The following is a 21,638-nucleotide window of genomic DNA, read 5'->3' on the forward strand; positions in this document are numbered from 1 at the left end:
GAGCCTAAAAAAAAAAAAAAAAAAAAAAAAAGTCCAGATGTCCGGCTGTCTTTGGTCTCCGTACTTTTGTAGTCACTGACCTGCAGTGGTGGGGGGAGGGGAGGTGGAGGGGGCACCAGGTCTGACCTGCAAATCTCCAGCCAAAGCCTGACAGCTATGCAGCTACCATTGTCTAAAAGGAGAGTCCAGCAATGGCTTCCTCCATATTCTGTCCATACTACTGCCGTTCTACTATGCAAGCCACTGCACCATTTTGGGAAGTTCAGCAGATGCGATGGCCGGTGGGACTTCAGCTTCTTGTCACATGATAACAGGCAACTTTCTTTGACAGTAAATAGCCTGCACTGAGCGGTTGGGGTCATCAAACGTGCTCAGGGGGATGTCTATCAGCAGCAAAGCAATTTAACCACCAGGCTGGCCTTGTGCACTAGAGCTTAGCCCGGACAGGTAGCATGTCCCTGACCACTTTCTACACGTGTCCCTGTGTAATATGGACAACCTCAGCCCCGCAGTTGACAGTCAATGGGCATCCGCAGCCGGCTTTCAGGGCCATCCAACAAGAAACAAATACTAACCTTATGTTCCCTTATCTATGAACATTGGCAACAAGAATGAGATTATTGGGCCAGTCGGGGGAAGTCCTAGTTCCATTTGCATTGGAGATAAGACTGAGCCAGTTCTGAGATCATTAACATCTCCCCGAGAGGTGCGCGTGACCTGCGTCTCCATCCAAGCTGCATCAACATTCCCATTGACTTGTATGGGGAGACAAGCCGTTCTAAGGCTGGGCACACACCTTACAACCAGTGCAAGACTTTTGTCTTGCGAAGGTTGTAAGGTAATTTAAAAAAAACGTACGATCTGCGTATCTTGGACAGGCGATGATTGCAAGCCGCGCCCCCGAGGGGCGGGCTTCCGATGACCACAATGCCGAACGGGCAGTCCACACCGGCCCGTCCGGCTTTTATCTTAAGGACATGCCACACACCCGCCGACAATCGTACGATGTTCGGCGGCACAGATGACTTCCTCCCCATTAATCTGATCGGGGAACAATGTCGGCCTCGCCTGGGTCTGATACCTCTGCTGGTGTAGCGGTTCACTAACCCACAGGGACTGGATGGAGAACTGCACTTATCTATCTATGGCGTTCACCAATCACCTGCCAAGTATTCAATGGAAGTGTAGATTATGGAGCACTCCTGGAGTGCAGCTTTAGTGATTCCAGAGCCGCAGTCATTTGTGTCTATTGGATCGGCCCCGGAGATCAGCTTTAAGGTGAAGGCTTTTCCCCGTCTATGCAAAGGCAACAGGTTCACGTTAATTTCCCTAGAAAAACATGGCAACCGCATGAATCTATAACCAGCCTTTATGGCAGGGCGCACATGGGAAGGCTTACAACAAAAATCCCCAGCTCACCTGCCAGCTAGCCTGCAACAAAACAAATTACCTTGTCAACAGTATGCGTTAAAAACAGAGCTTAATTTCCCCCCTTCCCCAGCAGCAAGTACTTGCCTTTGCTTTCCAGCCCATTCATTCAGCCACTGGAAGCAAGGAGATCCAGCTCTGTCAGAGCTTACACTGTCCCACCCCATGTGACATTGGAGAAATGAGTCACATGACCATCTATACCCAGAAGTATGGAGTAATGTTATTTTCAGCAGCTGATTGGAGAGCTGGGGGAGCAAAGGAAAAGAATGTTCGGCTAGAGGGAGGGGGGGCATTAAAGTAAACCGGTTCTACCTCCATGGAACAAAGCACAGTACAATGCCTGCAACTGTAAGCACAGGAGTGAGATTTGGCTTTGAGGTTCATCAATGGGTCTCTCATCACCCACACTGCAGTATGGCAGCAACATGTAATTCAGCTTTAAGTGTCCCTAATGCCCTATTTACTAAAGAGAAGCCGCTTCTGCAAATGGAAAGAAAATCAGTCACTTATTAGACACGAGAGGAACGGCGACTAGTCTGGAATGTTGGACGTCATTGACACATATTTGCTCTGTGAGAACAGGATAAAGCACCGGAGACTTTTCCCCCCCACCAGCCTTGTACAGATACATTGTGCTGATATCACACAAGCTCGGATACAGTGACTGAGAAGCACAATATTAGAAAAGAGAGAAGACAATATCCGTACCTGTCCCGCTGCAGATCGTTACTCTCATTTGGAGCCACTGTGCCTGGAGAATCCTCTTCATCTTGCAGTGTGGAGGTAGCCCCACTGCAAGGGTTAACAACAATTTTTAACCAGTTCTTTAAATAACTCCTTCCCTCATTTTTCAATGTGGTCATGTGACCACGAAGCTCTGGCTCCTATGTGTAATGTGAAGGTCCGACAACAGAGCTGAACTCCATAGAGCAGTGACGTCGCCCACCAGCGTCCACTGCTTTGTGTGTTGTCATACGATTGAGAATGCTCAACGACGGCATATTTACAGAGAGGAGCTTTGCAGTCACATGACCACAGGGGAAAAAAAAAAAAGTACTTAAATTGCTATTTATGCTAAATGTATGCAGGGAATGGGGAGGCAGCATTTAAAAGGTGGGGTGGCGTTTCACCTAAATGTCTACTTTAAAATGAAAGGCCAGAAATGTCTAATTTTGGAAAGAGAAGGATTACAATGCCAGTTGGGGTTCAGGGCTTGGTAAGAGACATTTCCCCTCACTTCCTGTTCTGCTGACAAACCTTTTACCAGACAGGAAGTGAGAGAAAATCTGCGCAACAGGGACACAAAAATAAAATGCCTTTAGAACCCAGTCAGATTTGTATTGCCGTCCGCAGGGGCGTATCTGTCGCGAGGCAAACAAGGCGTTTGCCTGGAGCGGCAGATTCGCTGAGGGAGGCACCGCGAGGGTTACTGACCTGGATGTGATGACGCGGACGTCGGCCTGGAGTGGACGGCGTGTGCAGACGGCGGGCGGCGTTGTTTTACGGTGAGTCTGTAAGACCACGGGAGGATGCACCAATAACGGTTTTCCGGTATAGACTACCGATATTTATTTTTCAGTGCTCGCCGATACGGAAAGTCCCATTAAGGAAGCTGGGCGGTGTGCAATGACTCACTGCCCGGCTTCCTGCTCCCTCATCACCAGGTGATGAGGAAGCATGGAGCCAACTTTCTGGCCAATCAGGAAGCGGTTAATGACTCGCAGCCCAGCCGGACCAATCAGCAAGCTGGGAGGTGTGTAATGACTTGCCACCCAGCTTCCCGATACCGGAGGTTCTAGTATCTGTACTAGTATCGGTATCTGTGCATTCCTTATTTTTATTTCTGGTCGGTGTTGCTGTTGGAGGGTTCCAAGAATTTCTACACTCCCTGCCAGGTAAAACGTTGTCAGCAGGACAGGAAGTGAAGGCAAATCTCTCTAACAGGGCCCCAAGCAACAGTAGATGCCTGGCAGGTTCCAACCCATGTGAACAGAGAGAAAGAAAGTTTTGGCTGGATATGCAGCACAGTCTGCGAATGGACGAGGGTGAAGCCGCCATTCACCCAACCCTTCTCCATTCACACAAAGCATTGCATTCTGGGTAAAGATCATTAAAGGTCAGTGCTACTGAGACAAGTGTATTCAAACATTGAACGCAGTACTTGCAAAAGGATCTCAATAAGATCTACTGCATTCAAAGAAACACAATGCAAAACATAGGTCACACGCAGCCTTCGGAACCGCCATCCCCACCATTGCAGAAAAACGGGAACGGTTTTAAATGCATGTCAACAGCACTCGTCTACAGGAGCCCTGGTCCCGCTTTCCAACCAACCCTTGCGCTTCTGCAACAAACGAACTCATCCTGCGAGTTCACAAAGGGACAGTATTCATCGACAGTTGAACCAGTATACCCAGTTTAATGATACATGCATAATTACCCTTATTACCTGTCAGAAGAACCCCGGGGGGGCACATACCACTGCCAAAAGCTCTGTACTCCACACCCATATGGCCTCCATCCATCTCTGTGCTGAAGGCGGGATTTGTTAAGGCGTGGTGGTGCTGGTTATGATGGGCAGCTGCTCCTCCGGGACTAGAGCAAAAGCAGAGATAGTCACTAAAGAAACCAGAGAGAAATTTCCAACAGATAGAAATGAAACCCGATTGCTTGCCATGGCCAACGTCTCCAGATCTCAGGAGCAGAACATAACAATGACACCAAAATACAAAGTGCATGTTTAACAATGAGAAGTGTGAGCAGGTCAGTAACAGGAGACGAATCTCTCGCTGACAATTGCCTTGTGTACAAGTGAGGTTTGAATATGGCCGCAGCGCATGCAACATGCAGCCCCTGCAATGACTTTTCCCAATGCATCTCTGGTCATTGCCCACCTGCTGGTACCCAGGCTGTACATGGGGCCCTACATCGAAGCCCTACCCCATTCCATTTAATATTCCGATGCCATTGATTCTACTAGCCAACAAGGTTCTGCCACTGGACTATTGACAAGCAAGGTCTGTGTGCTCAGGAGCCGTGTACAGCCCGGGATCCAGCAGCTCTGTAGGGTACCTGCCCTTCAGGAATATTCTTGGCTTAGCCTGGTATTAGAAGACGGGTTTTGTTTTCAGTGCTGTTGCTCAAGTCTGTGAAGTGTTTAAAGTACACAAAAACTACCCCTGCAGTGGTGGCCCTCAACACTGCAAGGATTAAAAGAACTACAAGGCGAGTGATTTTCACCCATCCTCATAGTTCGAGCCGACGTATGGCAATGAAACTGTCACAGGTCGGCTCAGTAGATCGGGAAGTGAGAGAACACATACCGTCGCTCGCTCACTTCTCGATCCTGTCCCTGCAGAGAGCCGTGAATGTCACTCACGGCTCCGTGCAGGGATTCCCCCCCTCCCTGCTCCTCTAGCGCTGACTGGCGGAACGGACGGGGGGAGGGTACACCTGCATTGCATCTGATGATGTCAAAGTGCGACCGCCGGCCAAAGCACCGTAGAGAAGAGGCTTCAGGGGACCAGGTTGTACAAAGGGAGCCTGCCGGAGCAAGGACGAAGGTAATTACTACACCTTACTCCTCTACTCCTAGACTTACAAGCATTGAACTCTTGCAGTGCGTGGACAGGGACCAACTGAAAAGGGGCTTTTTTTTTTTTTGCTTTAAAATTTTTTTTAGTGCAGGGGTAGCCCCACTGCAAGGGTTCACGGCTCGTTTTTGGCTAGGCACTAAAATAAATGTTAAGGTTATTCCCCCGATCCGGCTTTTTGTTAGACCGGTCCTTCTAGCCAAGTCATCACGTTCTATTCACAGTGTATAGGACATGAGGAAGCCGGAGGACATGCAATTGCTGCAGCAGAGGAAGAGGAGACAAGCTGGAGGGAGCGCTGTCAGGTTCAGGCGAGGTAACTTTTTTGTTATTACAAGCAGTGAACCCTTGCAGGGGGGAGAATACGGGGGTTTGTACCCCCACTGCAAGGGTTAATACATTTCTTCCAGAGTTCCAGAGTTATTCTTTAACCTCTGCACGGTATGCATACGTAGAACGCTCAGATGGTACATTTTCAATATACGCAGACATTGTGTCAATACCGCGCAGTAAAAGCACTTAGCGTCCTTCCCGCTTGGAATATGACCTGTTCTTGGCAGCCAGTTTCAGATCACATTTCAGGGAAAACGCCTAATGGCAAGAATGGACTATATGTGGCGGCGGCAGCGAGCCTTTTACAGGATTCCATTATCCAGGCGGTCAGAGACATGGCGGAGGTAGAAACCAAAATGTATTATTAAGAAGTCCTGAACAAACCGACTCTGCGTACATCACATTCACCATTAATCAGCTCAAATCTCAGCAGAAACATGAATAAATCCGGCTGGTTTCTTTGGGCAACACAGACAGTACTTTCTTCGGAGACCTTTAATGAACCCTGTAGTCCAACGCTCCCAGGAAATACTACAATCTCACGTTTAGTTTACTCATTTGTATTGAGATTGTAGTCCATCCCGGGAGCGAGCTTGGAGCGGTGACTACTTTACAACACACACAGGGACCATGGGGAACAAAAGCAGCCCCCCTCCAGAAGGAAGCACAGTGTCAGCACCAATTCAGAGATGATTGGAGGATCTACAGCCGAGTGATACACAAATAAGATACATTGTTATGGGACTTTATTTTTGAGATGCAACTCCTGAGTGTAGTGTCACTTTAAGCTGGCCATAGACGGCTTGCATTTCCTCTGATTCTTGCTGAAATGGACAATATTTGAGGTGTGGGTGGCCCTGCGAGCACTTAACTTCCTGAATACAGCGGTGGTGGCGAACCCTGACCTCATCTGACAGGATGCAGTCACTGTATGTCCGATGAGTGTTCTCCCGGTATTACAAAAGTCAAAATTGAAAAATCAACTGAGCCGGATGGAAAATTATCAGCTGAACAGCAACTGCGTCCCATCAGTCACTGTGTTCAGGCAGCCCCGGGTCCCGTGGCCGGTAACCTCACTGTATTTAGGCACCCCCGGGTCCCTTGGCCGGTAACGTCACTGTATTCAGGCATCCCTGGACCCCATGGCCGGCAACATCACTGTATTCAGGCCCCCCCTGGTCCGGTGGCCTATAACGTCACTATATTCAAGCACCCCCGGGTCTCGTGACGTCACTGTATTCAGGCACCCCCGGCCGGTAATGTCACTGTATGCAAGCACCCCCGGGTCCCCTGGCCGGTAACGTCACCGTATGCAGGCACCCCCGGGTCCCGTGGCTGCTGAACACAACAGCCGGCAGTAAGACATTCCTCCATCTATACGGTTTAGCATCGTTGGGGGAATGGATTGGTTCGCTCTCACAATGAAACTGTCACAGGTCGGCTCAGTAGATCGGGAAGTGAGAGAACACATACCGTCGCTCGCTCACTTCTCGATCCTGTCCCTGCAGAGAGCCGTGAATGTCACTCACGGCTCCGTGCAGGGATTCCCCCCCTCCCTGCTCCTCTAGCGCTGACTGGCGGAACGGACGGGGGGAGGGTACACCTGCATTGCATCTGATGATGTCAAAGTGCGACCGCCGGCCAAAGCACCGTAGAGAAGAGGCTTCAGGGGACCAGGTTGTACAAAGGGAGCCTGCCGGAGCAAGGACGAAGGTAATTACTACACCTTACTCCTCTACTCCTAGACTTACAAGCATTGAACTCTTGCAGTGCGTGGACAGGGACCAACTGAAAAGGGGCTTTTTTTTTTTTTGCTTTAAAATTTTTTTTAGTGCAGGGGTAGCCCCACTGCAAGGGTTCACGGCTCGTTTTTGGCTAGGCACTAAAATAAATGTTAAAGTTATTCACCCGATCCGGCTTTTTGTTAGACCGGTCCTTCTAGCCAAGTCATCACGTTCTATACACAGTGTATAGGACATGAGGAAGCCGGAGGACATGCAATTGCTGCAGCAGAGGAAGAGGAGACAAGCTGGAGGGAGCGCTGTCAGGTTCAGGCGAGGTAACTTTTTTGTTATTACAAGCAGTGAACCCTTGCAGGGGGGAGAATACGGGGGTTTGTACCCCCACTGCAAGGGTTAATACATTTCTTCCAGAGTTCCAGAGTTATTCTTTAACCTCTGCACGGTATGCATACGTAGAACGCTCAGATGGTACATTTTCAATATACGCAGACATTGTGTCAATACCGCGCAGTAAAAGCACTTAGCGTCCTTCCCGCTTGGAATATGACCTGTTCTTGGCAGCCAGTTTCAGATCACATTTCAGGGAAAACGCCTAATGGCAAGAATGGACTATATGTGGCGGCGGCAGCGAGCCTTTTACAGGATTCCATTATCCAGGCGGTCAGAGACATGGCGGAGGTAGAAACCAAAATGTATTATTAAGAAGTCCTGAACAAACCGACTCTGCGTACATCACATTCACCATTAATCAGCTCAAATCTCAGCAGAAACATGAATAAATCCGGCTGGTTTCTTTGGGCAACACAGACAGTACTTTCTTCGGAGACCTTTAATGAACCCTGTAGTCCAACGCTCCCAGGAAATACTACAATCTCACGTTTAGTTTACTCATTTGTATTGAGATTGTAGTCCATCCCGGGAGCGAGCTTGGAGCGGTGACTACTTTACAACACACACAGGGACCATGGGGAACAAAAGCAGCCCCCCTCCAGAAGGAAGCACAGTGTCAGCACCAATTCAGAGATGATTGGAGGATCTACAGCCGAGTGATACACAAATAAGATACATTGTTATGGGACTTTATTTTTGAGATGCAACTCCTGAGTGTAGTGTCACTTTAAGCTGGCCATAGACGGCTTGCATTTCCTCTGATTCTTGCTGAAATGGACAATATTTGAGGTGTGGGTGGCCCTGCGAGCACTTAACTTCCTGAATACAGCGGTGGTGGCGAACCCTGACCTCATCTGACAGGATGCAGTCACTGTATGTCCGATGAGTGTTCTCCCGGTATTACAAAAGTCAAAATTGAAAAATCAACTGAGCCGGATGGAAAATTATCAGCTGAACAGCAACTGCGTCCCATCAGTCACTGTGTTCAGGCAGCCCCGGGTCCCGTGGCCGGTAACCTCACTGTATTTAGGCACCCCCGGGTCCCTTGGCCGGTAACGTCACTGTATTCAGGCATCCCTGGACCCCATGGCCGGCAACATCACTGTATTCAGGCCCCCCCTGGTCCGGTGGCCTATAACGTCACTATATTCAAGCACCCCCGGGTCTCGTGACGTCACTGTATTCAGGCACCCCCGGCCGGTAATGTCACTGTATGCAAGCACCCCCGGGTCCCCTGGCCGGTAACGTCACCGTATGCAGGCACCCCCGGGTCCCGTGGCTGCTGAACACAACAGCCGGCAGTAAGACATTCCTCCATCTATACGGTTTAGCATCGTTGGGGGAATGGATTGGTTCGCTCTCATTTAACCCTCAGGCTGAACGAGAGAAAATCAAGCCGTGGAAAGCCAGTTTAAAAGGTGCCCATACACTGCACAATTCTAGTACGAGTATCGCGATCCCGCGATCGTACGAGAATCGTGCAGTGTATGGAAGGCGTGCGACCGTTTCTAATGTACGGTCGCACGACTTTTGTATATCGAGCATGTTGGAAAACCAGCCGAGAATTGTACGATTTTCGGCTGCTTTTTAACATGAATGAGAGATCACTGCCGAACGGGCCGGTGTGCGCACGCGCACACTGCCCGTTCAGCATTGCAGTCATCGGAAGCACGCCCCTCGGGGGGGCGGGCTTGCGATGATCGCAGGTACGATCTGCCTGTCCAAGATGGGCAGATCGTACGTTTTTTTAAAGTACTTTACAACCCTCGCAAGACAGAAGTCTTGCGAGGGTTGTAAAGTGTATGGGCACCAAGCAGCAAACTGAAAGCAACCCCATATGGCACTACAGAGGACTGTAGGCACGGGAGGAAGCGGTGCCAGGTTTAGGCGGCACTTTTGTTTTCAGAACGGAGAACGACTTATTGACTCCTGCACTTGCCAAAAACATCAGCTTTGCTGAACCTCTGTCACAGCATTCTATAAAGGATTACAAAATCAAGGCACGGACCCCTGGAGCAAGCAATAGATCCTGCATCACATGACTGAGGCATTGCTCGCCATCATCCCGGCTTAGGACAAATGAAACATGAAATGATCCGCGTATAATACACTTAAAAGCATTTATTTCTCAACACTGTAAATGACACATAACACTGCAATACTTCTGAAAGGTGCTTTTCTCCATCGAGAAGCCTCGGTTTACTCACAAGTACTCTCAAAATTCCCCTAATGGGCAGGGAAGTCTAAATATAGAGCTACCTTAATCTCTTTACAACTATGGCTTGAATAACAAGGTCCCGGTAATGCTCCAAGGCCACTGATCTAATAAATACTTATATACAAGATAGAGAGATCTTTGTTAACAATAACAACGACTTTACTGAATAACAGCACACAGCGTCGTCGTAGCGGAACCCCAGGCAAAACCAGATTGTAACACTGGGGTGGGCAACTCCGCCCTCCAGCTAGGCTTTAACTACAAATCCCAACTTGCCTCTGGGAGTCATGCCTGTAATGGTCAGTCTGGCAATCCTCATGGGACTTGTAGTTCCACAACAGCTGGAGGGCCAGGGTTGCCCACCTCTGGTCTAGCAGAATGGAGTGCTGAGACGAACTGGGTAACTGCACGTCATGGGCACAGGGATGATTTGACAAAAATGTCCGAAACATGAACTGCAACACGATTCTGATCGGAGCTGTAAGCAAACATGGGGAGGCAAACAAAGGGTCCAACTGGCTGCTATGGCGATGGGGTATAGACAGTTCTTATTTCAGGCACAATAACAAAGGATCATAAAGAATGAAGAGAAATATAAAGGCTGCTGTGTGCCGACTAGATGCCTGGCTGCCGTGCTGACCCGATGCCTGGCTGCCGTGCTGACCCGTATCACTTGATGCATGGCTGTTCCAAGTCACTGATTTACTAAAAGGAGTTGAGAATGAGGTGTGAAGATTCACTTCAATTATCCAATCACATGAAAAGAAAATCCCAAATCAATTATTTCTTCTGCACACGAATGGATAATTGAAGGGAATCTTCACACTTCATTCTCAACTCCTTTATTAAAGATTGCCAGGCAAACAGCATTTCCAGAACGAGTGAAGCAGTGACATCCTCCATATTTCTCTCTGTACATATTGGGGGGAATTGATCAAATCTGGAGCAGCTGGGCATGGCAACCAATCAGCTTCTCTCTTCAGTTTGCTCAGTTAGGATTTGAAAATGAAAGAGAAGCTGATTGGTTACTGTGCACAGCTGCAGCAGTTTTGATAAATTGTCTTCATTTTCTTTAAAGTGTATGTAAAGGCATTTTTTTGACAGCATAGGGGAGGGTTAGACCCTCTGTCAAGTTTCTACTGCTGTCTGTGTCATCACTGGGAAGACCGACCCCTCTAAGTAGGGGAAAGCCATAATTTTTAAAAGTTGTCACCAGAACAAGAGGTGAAGGAAGAAAATCCAATGGAGACACCTTCACCTGCCTAAGATGGGAACTCATCTCATTTCCAGGACAGGAAAAGAAACCTCTGCAGCGGGACACAGCAAACTATAACCAGAGGTTTTAACCCTTAACTACTCTAATACACACAATGAGGTTCTGGCTATGCATACACTTAAAAGAAAACTTCTCCTGCAGACACATGGAGACGGCTGTCCCCGACTTTTCACTCTGCAAATGCCAATTCCCATACTGGGCATCTTGTTCAAATACTCTCAGCCACTAACTCCGAGCAATAACGCAGACCGGGATCTCTGACGTTTCAGAAACACATACATTCTCTGGGTCAGAGACTAAAAGTATTTGTGCCAGAGGTCAGTAGAAAAGCTAATAAGCGCACATTTAAAGATGGAGGCCAGCATTGCCACCCAAATATTTATTTAATGGAAGGTTTGCTTTAAAGCTGAACTCCAAAGAAAAGAAAAATGCTGCCCCTGACCCCATAACCTCTTCTCTAAGGTGCTCCAGCACTGCAGGAACTCTGATGTCATCAAGTACAGTGCAGAGCCATTAGCTATGCATTGCTTGCAAGGATGCCAACATCCAGAGCGTCAGGGAGAAGTGGAGAGCACCGGCTGCTGGGAGAGAGGGAAAGGACGAGTGAAAGTACTTTATACCGATACCCCAGGCATAAAGAAGCATTTAACCCTTGCAGTGCAGGGGGAGCCCCACTGCAACGGGAGAATTTTTCTTCTCCTTGGAGGAGTTCAGCTTTAATTAGGCAAAAGAGAAAAAATACAAACAAACATCGTGCACTAAACGCAATTAAATATAGCGGCTTTCTAAAACAGATTGTTTTCTATGGGTTACAGCACACGATTGTTCTACAGAGCAAAACTCGGGGAAATATTTTCTTTTACATATCATTCTACCCATGTACATTATTATTTAGGTGTATGCACCTTGCAGCATGCCTGCTCACACAATGCTGGGCTTCCAGATGCCGGAAGCCCAGCATCAGATGCAAGGCATGAATTGCATACTCTACAGCAGCCACCCACAAACCGTATACACCTTATTAGTGTTGACATACAAAGCTAGAACAGCGTGCAAAAGAAAATGGGGGGAATTTAACAAAACTGGAGCAGAGATATATGGAGCAGTGGCCCATAGTAAACAATCAGTTTCTTTGTTCGGTTTGCTCATTCAAGCTTTGAAAATGAGAGGCGCTGATTGGTTGCCATGGGCAACTGGCCCAGTTTTTGTCTGCTCCAGGTTTTGATACATTTCCCCCCTCCAGAGTTCAGCTTTATTAAAAGCCAAGCATACAGGGATCCCACCACCCTAAATATGGAGTGGTTTTTCTAATACTAACCTCAAAAAACCTTCAGTCAAACTTACCAAGAGACCCAGCACACCAGTTTCTGCATTTTACAAATAAAATATAGACAAAAACAATAATACTGAACTTAAATAAGAGTAGCGGGGGTGTAATTGGACTCTGCCAGACAAAGTGCTTGCATACTGTACACATGGCAGCCGATTACAAGGCTTTAGTGGCGTAGATGTCTGTGGGCGACAGCTCCTCCCCATTAACCGTAGGAATCTGTCCGGCAGGTTTGTTCGTCCGCTGCGGCGTGGTCGGTGGAAAAGTCGGGCTCAGGAACGTCTCTTCCCTCCCGACCTGCTTTTGCAGCACCTTGTTCAACAGGGGTTTGAGCAAGCCTACGGTTAAATGGGCCCCGGCGTCTCCGGAGAAGGGAGGAGGGCCCGACGGGGTTTTGGGTGTATTCTGAAGGACGATGCGTAAGATGTCCGTGGCGGTCAAGTCCTCGGGGCAGATTTGGCAAAGCTGGGGCGCGTAGGGGTCCAACTGTCTGTGCTTGACGAACTCCACCAGCAGCGTGATAAAAACGTCCTTTTTGATCAGCGGATTGAGCTGCGAGTAGCGGAGCGTTTCCTCCATGACCCTGGACCAGCGCTGGAGGCGGATCAAGGTGTGTATGGCCTGGATGATGGCTTGCGGCCGGCCGCTGCGCAGCAAGATCTCCACCTCCAGGTCAACGTTAGTGTTTTCCTTACGCTTGTTCAGGACGGCGAGCGCCCGCTTGTACAGTGGCGCCCCTTCGCAGTGTTCTTTGGTAGTAAAATTCCAGTAGAGCCCCGAACAGTCCTGGGCGTGCTGAACGAACTCAGGCAGCCATTTTGGTTTGTGCGCGCACAGCGACTGGCAGACGACCTCGAACAGCGGGTAGACTCCGTTCTGGGAGCTCTCCCTCGACGCCAAGGGGAGGGGGCTCAAGACTTTCTTCCAGAGGTCGGCCGTGGCGCGCACCACCATCTTCCCGTCTCCGTTCCGCTGGAACTGGAAGTTGTTCCTGATGGACATCCAGGCCGATTTGGGGAAGGCGGTAAACAGGGAGTTTATATACATCAAGCTTTCTCTGTCCAGTTCCGCCTGGAGGAGGCGAGTGATCTCCAGATCCACCAGCTCGTCGCAGTACTTGGCGACTTCGGCGCCTGGCACGTTGACGATGCAGGATTTCAAAAGCTCCAGGCTTTGGAAACTCTGAAGCTCGTTGTCGATGTTGCTCAACAGGTCGGAGTTCACATCCTTGGGCTTTCCGTTTTTCTGACCGAGGATGGCCGAGAGGGTAATGGGAGCCTGGAACATGCCGTTTTCCTTCAGGCTCTGCACGGTCAGCTTGGCGCTGCTGAGGCTCCTCCTCTGGTAATACTTGCACGCCTCCTCGTAGACCATGTCCAAGAGGGCCGACTCCGCCGTGCTGCTACCTCCGGCACCACGGCTTATTTTGTAAACGCCGGCCTGGGTCAGCAGCTGGACGTCTCCGGCCCCCAACACTTCCATAAGGAACACATGCCCATCGTTCAACAGCTGCTTTGCCACAAGCCTGCCGGTGCGGATGTCAATGAGGTGCAAAGCAGCTTCCACCGTGCAGACCAGCGTGTCACCGGCGACCGCCATTTTGACTTGCGCGTCCGTGGCCAAGTTGCCTTCGAGGTCAATGACGTGCCGTACGGTTCCGTCCTGCTGCAGCAGGTGTATCCGCCCGGCGGCCGTCATGACCAGCAGATGTGCAGAACCGGCGGTGGCAAAATATTGAGTCTCAGGGTCTGCCTGGCGGGTCATGACCCCAATGCACTCCAGGGTCAGCTTTTTGTAATCCATGTCACCCTCGGCCAGGGCTTTGGCATGGATGACGCCAGCGGTGAGGGTGGACAGGGTGATGGCGGCCTCAGCCAGGGCGTAGACCAGGATAGGGTGCCGTCTGGTGTTGGGGATCATGAAGACGCAGCTAGGCGAGGGCACAAGGGTGTAGAATGGGCTGTGATGGAGGACAATCGCCATGGTTCCCAGGGCGACCCGGCACCCACTGACTCGGAGGCTCCGGCGACACAGACAGTAGCTGAAGTGGTTCGAGGTGGCCCGCTCCTCGCACCACAGCAGATCCTCGCCTTGGCTGCAGCAGACGGAGGCCACCCTGGCCCGCGGGCCGTGGCACAGCTCCACGCACTGAAGGAGGGTCCATGATCGGTCACTAGATCCCAGGGGAGGGCTCCATACCTCGGCCCGGCCGCTCTCCCACACCAGGGCCACATACCACGGCTGCCCCGGGCTCTGGAGGAAGAGCAGCCCGCACAGGGGCAGAGACTGGGCCGGCCAAAACGCAGCGCCTCACGCAGGGCCTGCGGCCTCCCATAGTCGTCATAGTCCGACACTAGCTCGGCTGGCCCGAACTGCGTCATGTCCCGTCCGCGCTCGCCGAGCCCTTATCCCGGCATAAGGGAGTCCGGGCTGCCCTGCGCATCACGGGACCAGCCCCCGCCTAACTTCCGGCTCACCTGTGCGACTTTCCACACCCCCATTGGCCGCCTAAAAACACCGCCATCCAATCCCAATCCACTTAGGCGAACAGCCGGCCAATCGTTGCTGTTTAGGGGCGCGGCTTTCAAATGCCTGGTGCGAACCTTTCCTTTCATTGGCTGCCGGCGATATTCGGCTTCCAATAAGCTAGCGGCTTTCGAGATGGGGCCAACCAATCGAAGTTTGTGATTGTAGTTTGGGGGGAGAGGACTCCCTCGTCATCATCAGGCGGGGCAGCGAGATGACAGGAGAGGTGGGAGGGGGAAGATCGTGTCTGTGGAACGTACCATCAGCCAAGGAAGCATGGGGGGAGGCGGTTGGAGGGTACGATAGGGTAAAGCAGGCCGGAGTAAACAATAATAGCAGGAACACCCCTCTACTGAGACTTGCCGGATTCCAGCGCTGTATCCTGGCTGGAGCTGGGCCTGGGCTGCACGGGGGTGAGCGTGGATGGTTGGTGCTGGGTGAGTAGTACAGTGTGGAGGAATGGAGGAGCACATTGTGGGGGGAAGGGGAACATAGCAAGGCAGCTGGCCAACTCCCAACATGTCCTGTCAGCTGAAACTTGTAGTGCCACAGGCCCCCCTCTCCTGACTGACAAATGGCCAACCCACAGGGCTCAGACATGAAAGAGAACCTGTCACAAGAAAATGTGAACCCTGACTGTGTGTTAAAGCACCGCGTATCATAAATAACTAGCATAAAATACAGTTGTCACCTTCTCCTTCAATCATTTTCTGCATCTTAGATCTCCTGCAGCCTATTTTAGCCACTTCCTGTCTACATGCGCTCCCTCCAGAGTCGGCTGCTCATCATTCAGCTGGACCAGTGTCCTGACAGTGGTGGACCACACCTGAACGATGCGCGTCAGCACACCGCTTGCATTCTTCACCTGGGGAGCGTGTCATAGGGTGACAACACAGGAGCTTAATTGGGAGACAGTTGTCACCCTATAACAGGAAGTGTTTGAATGAGGACCGTCATAGATATGAAAACTGCAGATTTAAAAAGATTAACGTAGTACTAAAGCCTCTTCTCTGTATACACCCCCATTATCTTGTATACACCCCCATCATCCTGTTTCCTTTCTGAACTTCCTGTTGGATATGAAACAGGATGTTACAGCAATATTTCCTGATTCATTCAGCGGGACTACAAGTCCCATCATGTCTTGCCTCGTGTCTTTATTTTTTTGTAGTCACCCCAGGGCTGCCTGTGCCAGTCAGCGTGGGCATCGTCATCATGCCCCCCACTGTAGTCACCATGAAAGGGTGGCTCCATAGGTCCCTGCAAGGGAAAGGAGCCAGCTGGAAAGGCGGGCCGGAGCTCAGGGGACCAGCTGAATCTGAGGAAGAGAAGACATTGTAGGTGAGAGTGACGTGTCTTCCTCCTGGGATAGCGACGTCACGTATTCCCACAGGTCAGGAAGAAGCATCTGGCTCCACCTCACCAGAGGACTGGAAGGGACAGCCGGCCTCCTGAGATAAGGAATACAAAGATGGCGGCATGAGACGGGCAGAGGACGATCGGCTCGGGGGGAAAAGGACAAATCAAGATTGGCTGGAGTTGTAGGTATATTTCTCGTGGATATATGGACATCAAAGGTAAGTGGCATGTGGGGGGATGGGTTCCCCTTTAAAGAACTCCGGGCAGCATAAAACGTACCCCAAGCACCTAACCCTCTGGCCCCATTCACACTGAGCGATTTGCAAATCGCGTGATATCACGCAAATGCTTGCATTGAGCAAGCTAGAATCGCGGCAAAATCCGCTCCAAAAAGGGTCCTGCTGTAGCGACACGCGACAGCGACGGACAGAGCCCCATTGCCATGCATTGGAGAGCGATATCGCGCGGTAAATAGCCGCGATATCGCGGGAATTACCGCGCGATAAATCGCTCAGTGTGAACGTGGCCTTACAGAGCGGGAGTAGCTCTGCCGGGGTTACATTTTATTCTGCTTGGAGTTCTTTTTTAAAGCTCAACCCCATTCAACAATCTTCCCCCTCAAACTATCCTGCCGGGTGTTTACTCCCCATCCAGGTCCATTGCTGACGCCATTTCGGCCAGCTTGGACCGCTAATCTAGCGCTGCGCAGCAACCCTCGCCAGCCGGTCCCCTTGACTCCCCTATGGCCGACATCAGTAGTCCTCTGAATCCGGAGATTACCCTCTCCGAGTGAACAGCCAATGGGAATGCCAGCTGAAATAAGGACCCCAACAGGAAGGCGGTAGGGACTTGTTGACCCGGGGTAAGCAACCTTGACACTCCAGCTGTTGTGGAACCACAAATCCCATTATGCCCCAGGATCTTAGCAAGAAAGACAACTGGATACTAAAGAACACACTTGTGGGACTACAACTCCCACAAGGCATTGCAACACTGACAGCCACAAGCATGATTACCAGAAGCCTCTGCCTCCGGGAGTCATGCCTGTGGCTGCCAGAGTCTTGCAATGCCTTGTGGGACTTGTTGTTCCACAAGTTTTGTCCATAGTATCCAGTTGTCCTTCTTACGGTGGCCCTGGCGTTTTGTAGTTCTTTAAAAAGAACTTGTAGTGTTAACCTGAAAGTGACTGGTTCTCTTCTTCTGAACCCCTTAGACTGCCCCTTACACTCAGCCACAATCTAAAGAGGCGCCATGTGCACCTCGCTGTAACGCTGGTAACGAATTGATGAGTGCGTTTGCCATTTGTTTTGCTTGACTGGTTTGGTGCAGTGACGCATGGGGGGCCTCAGCTGCCGTTGTGATGTGCGGGGTTCCTTGTGCGTCCCTGTGCCTTTAAGGGAGGTTGGGCTTCCTCCTGACAAACCTGCACCCAATTTTATCTTCTGCCTCATGTGCTCCAAAGAGACAAGTTTTTTTGCATGCTTGCTTGTGAGTGCGCTGGGAAAACTATTTGCTGTTGTGCCCGGCGACTTCCCGAAAGTAGATCTAAACCCAGTCGCTGAAACCTCGTCTAAGCTTTACCATGTTACTATTATTTTGAACATTGTTTTAAATCTTCACCAGAATCTCGGCTGATCATGACATGAAGGTCCTTGTTCAGGCACCTCCTGTAGTGGGGTGACAACTGTCTCCCAGCGGTGCTCCTGCGTTGTCACCCTGTCACATGCTCCTCAGATAAAGACTACAAACAGGCTGTGCTGACACATATTCCGCAAAGGCATCGTCCTCTGTTGTCACAAAATGGGAAGCTGGACTGGAGCAATGCTGTGCAGCGTCGGCTGGAGCATGTAGACAGGAAGTGGCTGAAGGTGGTCAGTAGCACTGAGATGCAACAAAGAATGAAAAATAGGTCAAAATGGTTGTCATGAAGTATGATTTCTATGAATTATTTTAGGGGATGGGTGTAGTGTCTGGCATTTGAAAAGCCTCCTCTCCTCCTCCCGGGTGAAAGGGGAGCATATAACGTCCTGCGCTTATATGTGGCTTCCTGTGGATGTATATCATTTCCTGTGGATGCAATTGGCTTCCTGTAGCTGTATGTGTGTTCCTGTGGATGTATATGGCATCATGTGGATTCATATGACTTCATGACTTCCTGTGGATGCACATTACTTCCTGTGGATGTATACGACTTCCTGTGGATGCACATGACATCCTGTGGATGCACATTACTTCCTGTGGATGCACATGACTTCCTGTGGATCCACATGACATCCTGTACATGCACATGACTTCCTGTACATGCACATTACTTCCTGTGGATGTATACGACTTCCTGTGGATGCACATGACATCCTGTACATGCACATTACTTCCTGTGGATGTATATGACTTCCTTTGTATGCACATGACTTCCTGTCTATGTATATGACTTCCTTTGTATGCACATGACTTCCTGTCTATGTATATGACTTCCTTTGTATGCACATGACTTCCTGTCTATGTATATGACTTCCTTTGTATGCACATGACTTCCTGTCTATGTATATGACATTCCTTGTATGCACATGACTTCCTGTGGATGTAGAGTATATTGCTCCTGGATAGTCTGTCATCTCTCTCTGATCTAAACACTTCTCAGGTGGCTGCTGGGTGCCGCCATTGGCCATGTGACTCCATTGGCCCCAGCAGACTGTCACGGATGGGGCCACACTAGTATTCAGTCTTGTAGAGGCCATAGTGTGCCAAACCAGCAATTATTGCTGCCTGGCCTGCTGAGAGGTCTCCTGAACACAGCCGGCTGTCGGACAAAGGAGATGTAGTAGCGTGTCATGTGCCACTGCAGCAGAGGGACTCCTGGATGACTCCGGCATACATCTGGTGACGTCACAGCACTTGTAGTCCATTGTTCACTTCCTCCAACCCCATAACAGAATGTCCGTACCTTCGGAGGTACAGACCCGGGGCTGGAATGTGAACAATGCAGGAGCCTGTACAATGCACTCATGATGCTCTATTCATAGGTGCAATGCTCTGCAGGCTTCCATGTGAAAACATCATTATTGTTTGCTGGTGGTATTCTGCATTGCTGTATAATGTATTGCTGGGATTTGTAGTTCTTTATAGCTGGTGGTGTTATTCTGCATTGCTGTATAATGTATTGCTGGGATTTGTAGTCCTCTATAGCTGGTGGTGTTATTCTGCATTGCTGTATAATGTATTGCTGGGATTTGTAGTCCTCTATAGCTGGTGGTGTTATTCTGCATTGCTGTATAATGTATTGCTGGGATTTGTAGTCCTCTATAGCTGGTGGTGTTATTCTGCATTGCTGTATAATGTATTGCTGGGATTTGTAGTCCCTCTACAGCTTGGAGTCAGTGGCAGAACTAGCAGGGGCGTAGCGGTTTGTTTTAGAAAAACTGTCACATGACTGTAAAAAAAAAAAAGTTTTCTTCGGGCTGAATTTTTTAACTGACATTTTTCTGCTGGTTGAATGCTCTTTGAGTGTTTTTTTCTTCAGATTGAATTAGGAATGCACCGATACTGGTACTTCCGGTAGCGTTGAGCCGGCTTCCCGGGCAACCAGGAAGCAGGCGGCGTGTCATTACCCACCGCCCGGCTTCTTGATTGCCTTGGAAGCTAACTCCATTCAGTTTGGCCGGCTCGATGCTGATTGGCCGTGAAGCCAGATTCCCAGCCAATCGGCATCGAGGCCGGCCAAAAAGATCTGACAATATGGTGACACGACCCCCAACCCTGCAGACACCTCATTCCCCTCACATAGATCCTCAGCAGCCATCATTACCGTACCTGTCCCTCTGCCAGCTGGTGTGTTTTACATCACTTTCGCATTCACCTGTCATTTCTCTGGCTGCTATAGCCAGAGAAGAAGCTGGTGGAGCAGATCTGTGCTTCATCAGCTTCTTTGGGGGGTCCCTAGGTGACATTAGAGGGACATAAAGAGAACCTGTCAGTGTGCCTGTGCTATCACATAGGGGGATTGTTATAACATGAAGTGTAAAAAAAAAGAAAAAATTAAAGTCGCATGTATAAAAAAAAAATTAAAAAATACCCCCCAAAAAATGTTTAAGTCCCCCACCCCCACGTATTTGCACATATAGACGTCAATACGCATCGGGTGCGCCAATGCACGAAAAACGACAATTGTGCTGCACGTTGTTCTGAGATGCTATATGTTGGCACAGGGCAGGATCATTGTAGGAATCTGCGATATGACACTGAACCCAGTCATTGCTCTGACCCGATGTACAGAGATTATAATATACCTGGAAATGACCCCCCCCCCCCGGATCCCCCTTTCCTAAAAAAAAATAATAACAAGCTGTGAAAGGCCCCCCCCCCCCGGTATCTCCTATACTTTAATTTTCTTTGTTTTGTTTATATGACATGCCCGCTGTTTATTTGTAGCACGCAGTTCCTGTTAGTGTTCATTAGATAGCTTGTTGTTGTGGTTCCAGCCAAGCTGGCAGACAAAGGCTTGTGTGTTCATAGCCAACGTCATGGCGGATTCCAGAACACAGTTGTGAGCCAGGCGGCAACGCACAGCGATTAGATATGGCTGCTTTGTATAATGTGCGCCATCCAATCAGCGCACTCTTCCCGATTTTCAGCTTCTTTTCACAGATCTCGTGAGTCCTTTATTCACGGAATTTCCCACGTTTTACACTATTCACCCTACAGAGATCCACTGATATAGTACAGAAAGCTCATCTATCTATCTATCTATCTATCTATCTATCTATCTATCTATCTATCCAACGAGATCCCCCCCTTCACATCAGAGTCCTCCTCTTTGCTGACGAGTGACGCTGTGTGAAATAGTGAGGCTCCCCTTACAAAGTCAGGCAACACCCTGGTTGGGAGAGGCTGGCCTATCTATGTGGAGATTTGTCTGGTATGGGTTATATTAGGGCACACCTCCCCAAAAGGACAGAGGCTCTAACCCTTCCCAACACTATCTAAAGCTAATAAGGATGTTCAGGCTGGAGTTCCACTTAACGATCCATATAGACTAGCCTCCTGTACCCGCCCCCTCCTATGACATCATTCTGATTTGGCACAGCTCTGATATGCAATAAGAAATCCGGGTGATTCTCCATTTTATCATGGGATAAATTGCCTGGGTCAGGGATATCATGGGATACATTTCCCGGGTCGGGGATATCATGGGATACATTTCCCGGGTCGGGGATATCATGGGATACATTTCCCGGGTCGGGGATATCATGGGATACATTTCCCGGGTCGGGGATATCATGGGATACATTTCCCGGGTCGGGGATATCATGGGATACATTTCCCGGGTCGGGGATATCATGGGATACATTTCCCGGGTCGGGGATATCATGGGATACATTTCCCGGGTCGGGGATATCATGGGATACATTTCCCGGGTCGGGGATATCATGGGATACATTTC

At 49.8% G+C, this 21,638-nt stretch overlaps 2 protein-coding genes across 2 annotated transcripts in view; one reads left to right on the forward strand and one right to left on the reverse strand.

Moving 5' to 3' along the window:
- Positions 1–12,469: 12,469 nt before the first annotated feature.
- On the reverse strand, positions 12,470–16,053 carry HPS6 (HPS6, biogenesis of lysosomal organelles complex 2 subunit 3). The gene is made up of 4 exons (XM_018553172.1): positions 16,015–16,053; positions 15,597–15,704; positions 14,791–14,821; positions 12,470–14,622 (listed from the first exon to the last, which is right to left on the reverse strand). The coding sequence occupies exons 1-4, from the start codon at positions 16,051–16,053 to the stop codon at positions 12,470–12,472; spliced, it is 2,331 nt and encodes a 776-aa protein (XP_018408674.1).
- Positions 15,134–21,638, forward strand: part of CUNH10orf76 (chromosome unknown C10orf76 homolog) — a 92,023-nt gene continuing 85,518 nt past the window's right edge. The window contains exon 1 of the mRNA XM_018553190.1: positions 15,134–15,275. The gene's annotated coding sequence lies outside the window, so the exon portion shown is untranslated. The remainder of the gene's footprint in view (positions 15,276–21,638) is intronic.

The sequence above is a fragment of the Nanorana parkeri genome, unplaced genomic scaffold, assembly GCF_000935625.1.
Source record: "Nanorana parkeri isolate BGI_ZX_2015 unplaced genomic scaffold, ASM93562v1 scaffold113, whole genome shotgun sequence".
Taxonomy (NCBI): Eukaryota; Metazoa; Chordata; class Amphibia; order Anura; family Dicroglossidae; genus Nanorana; species Nanorana parkeri.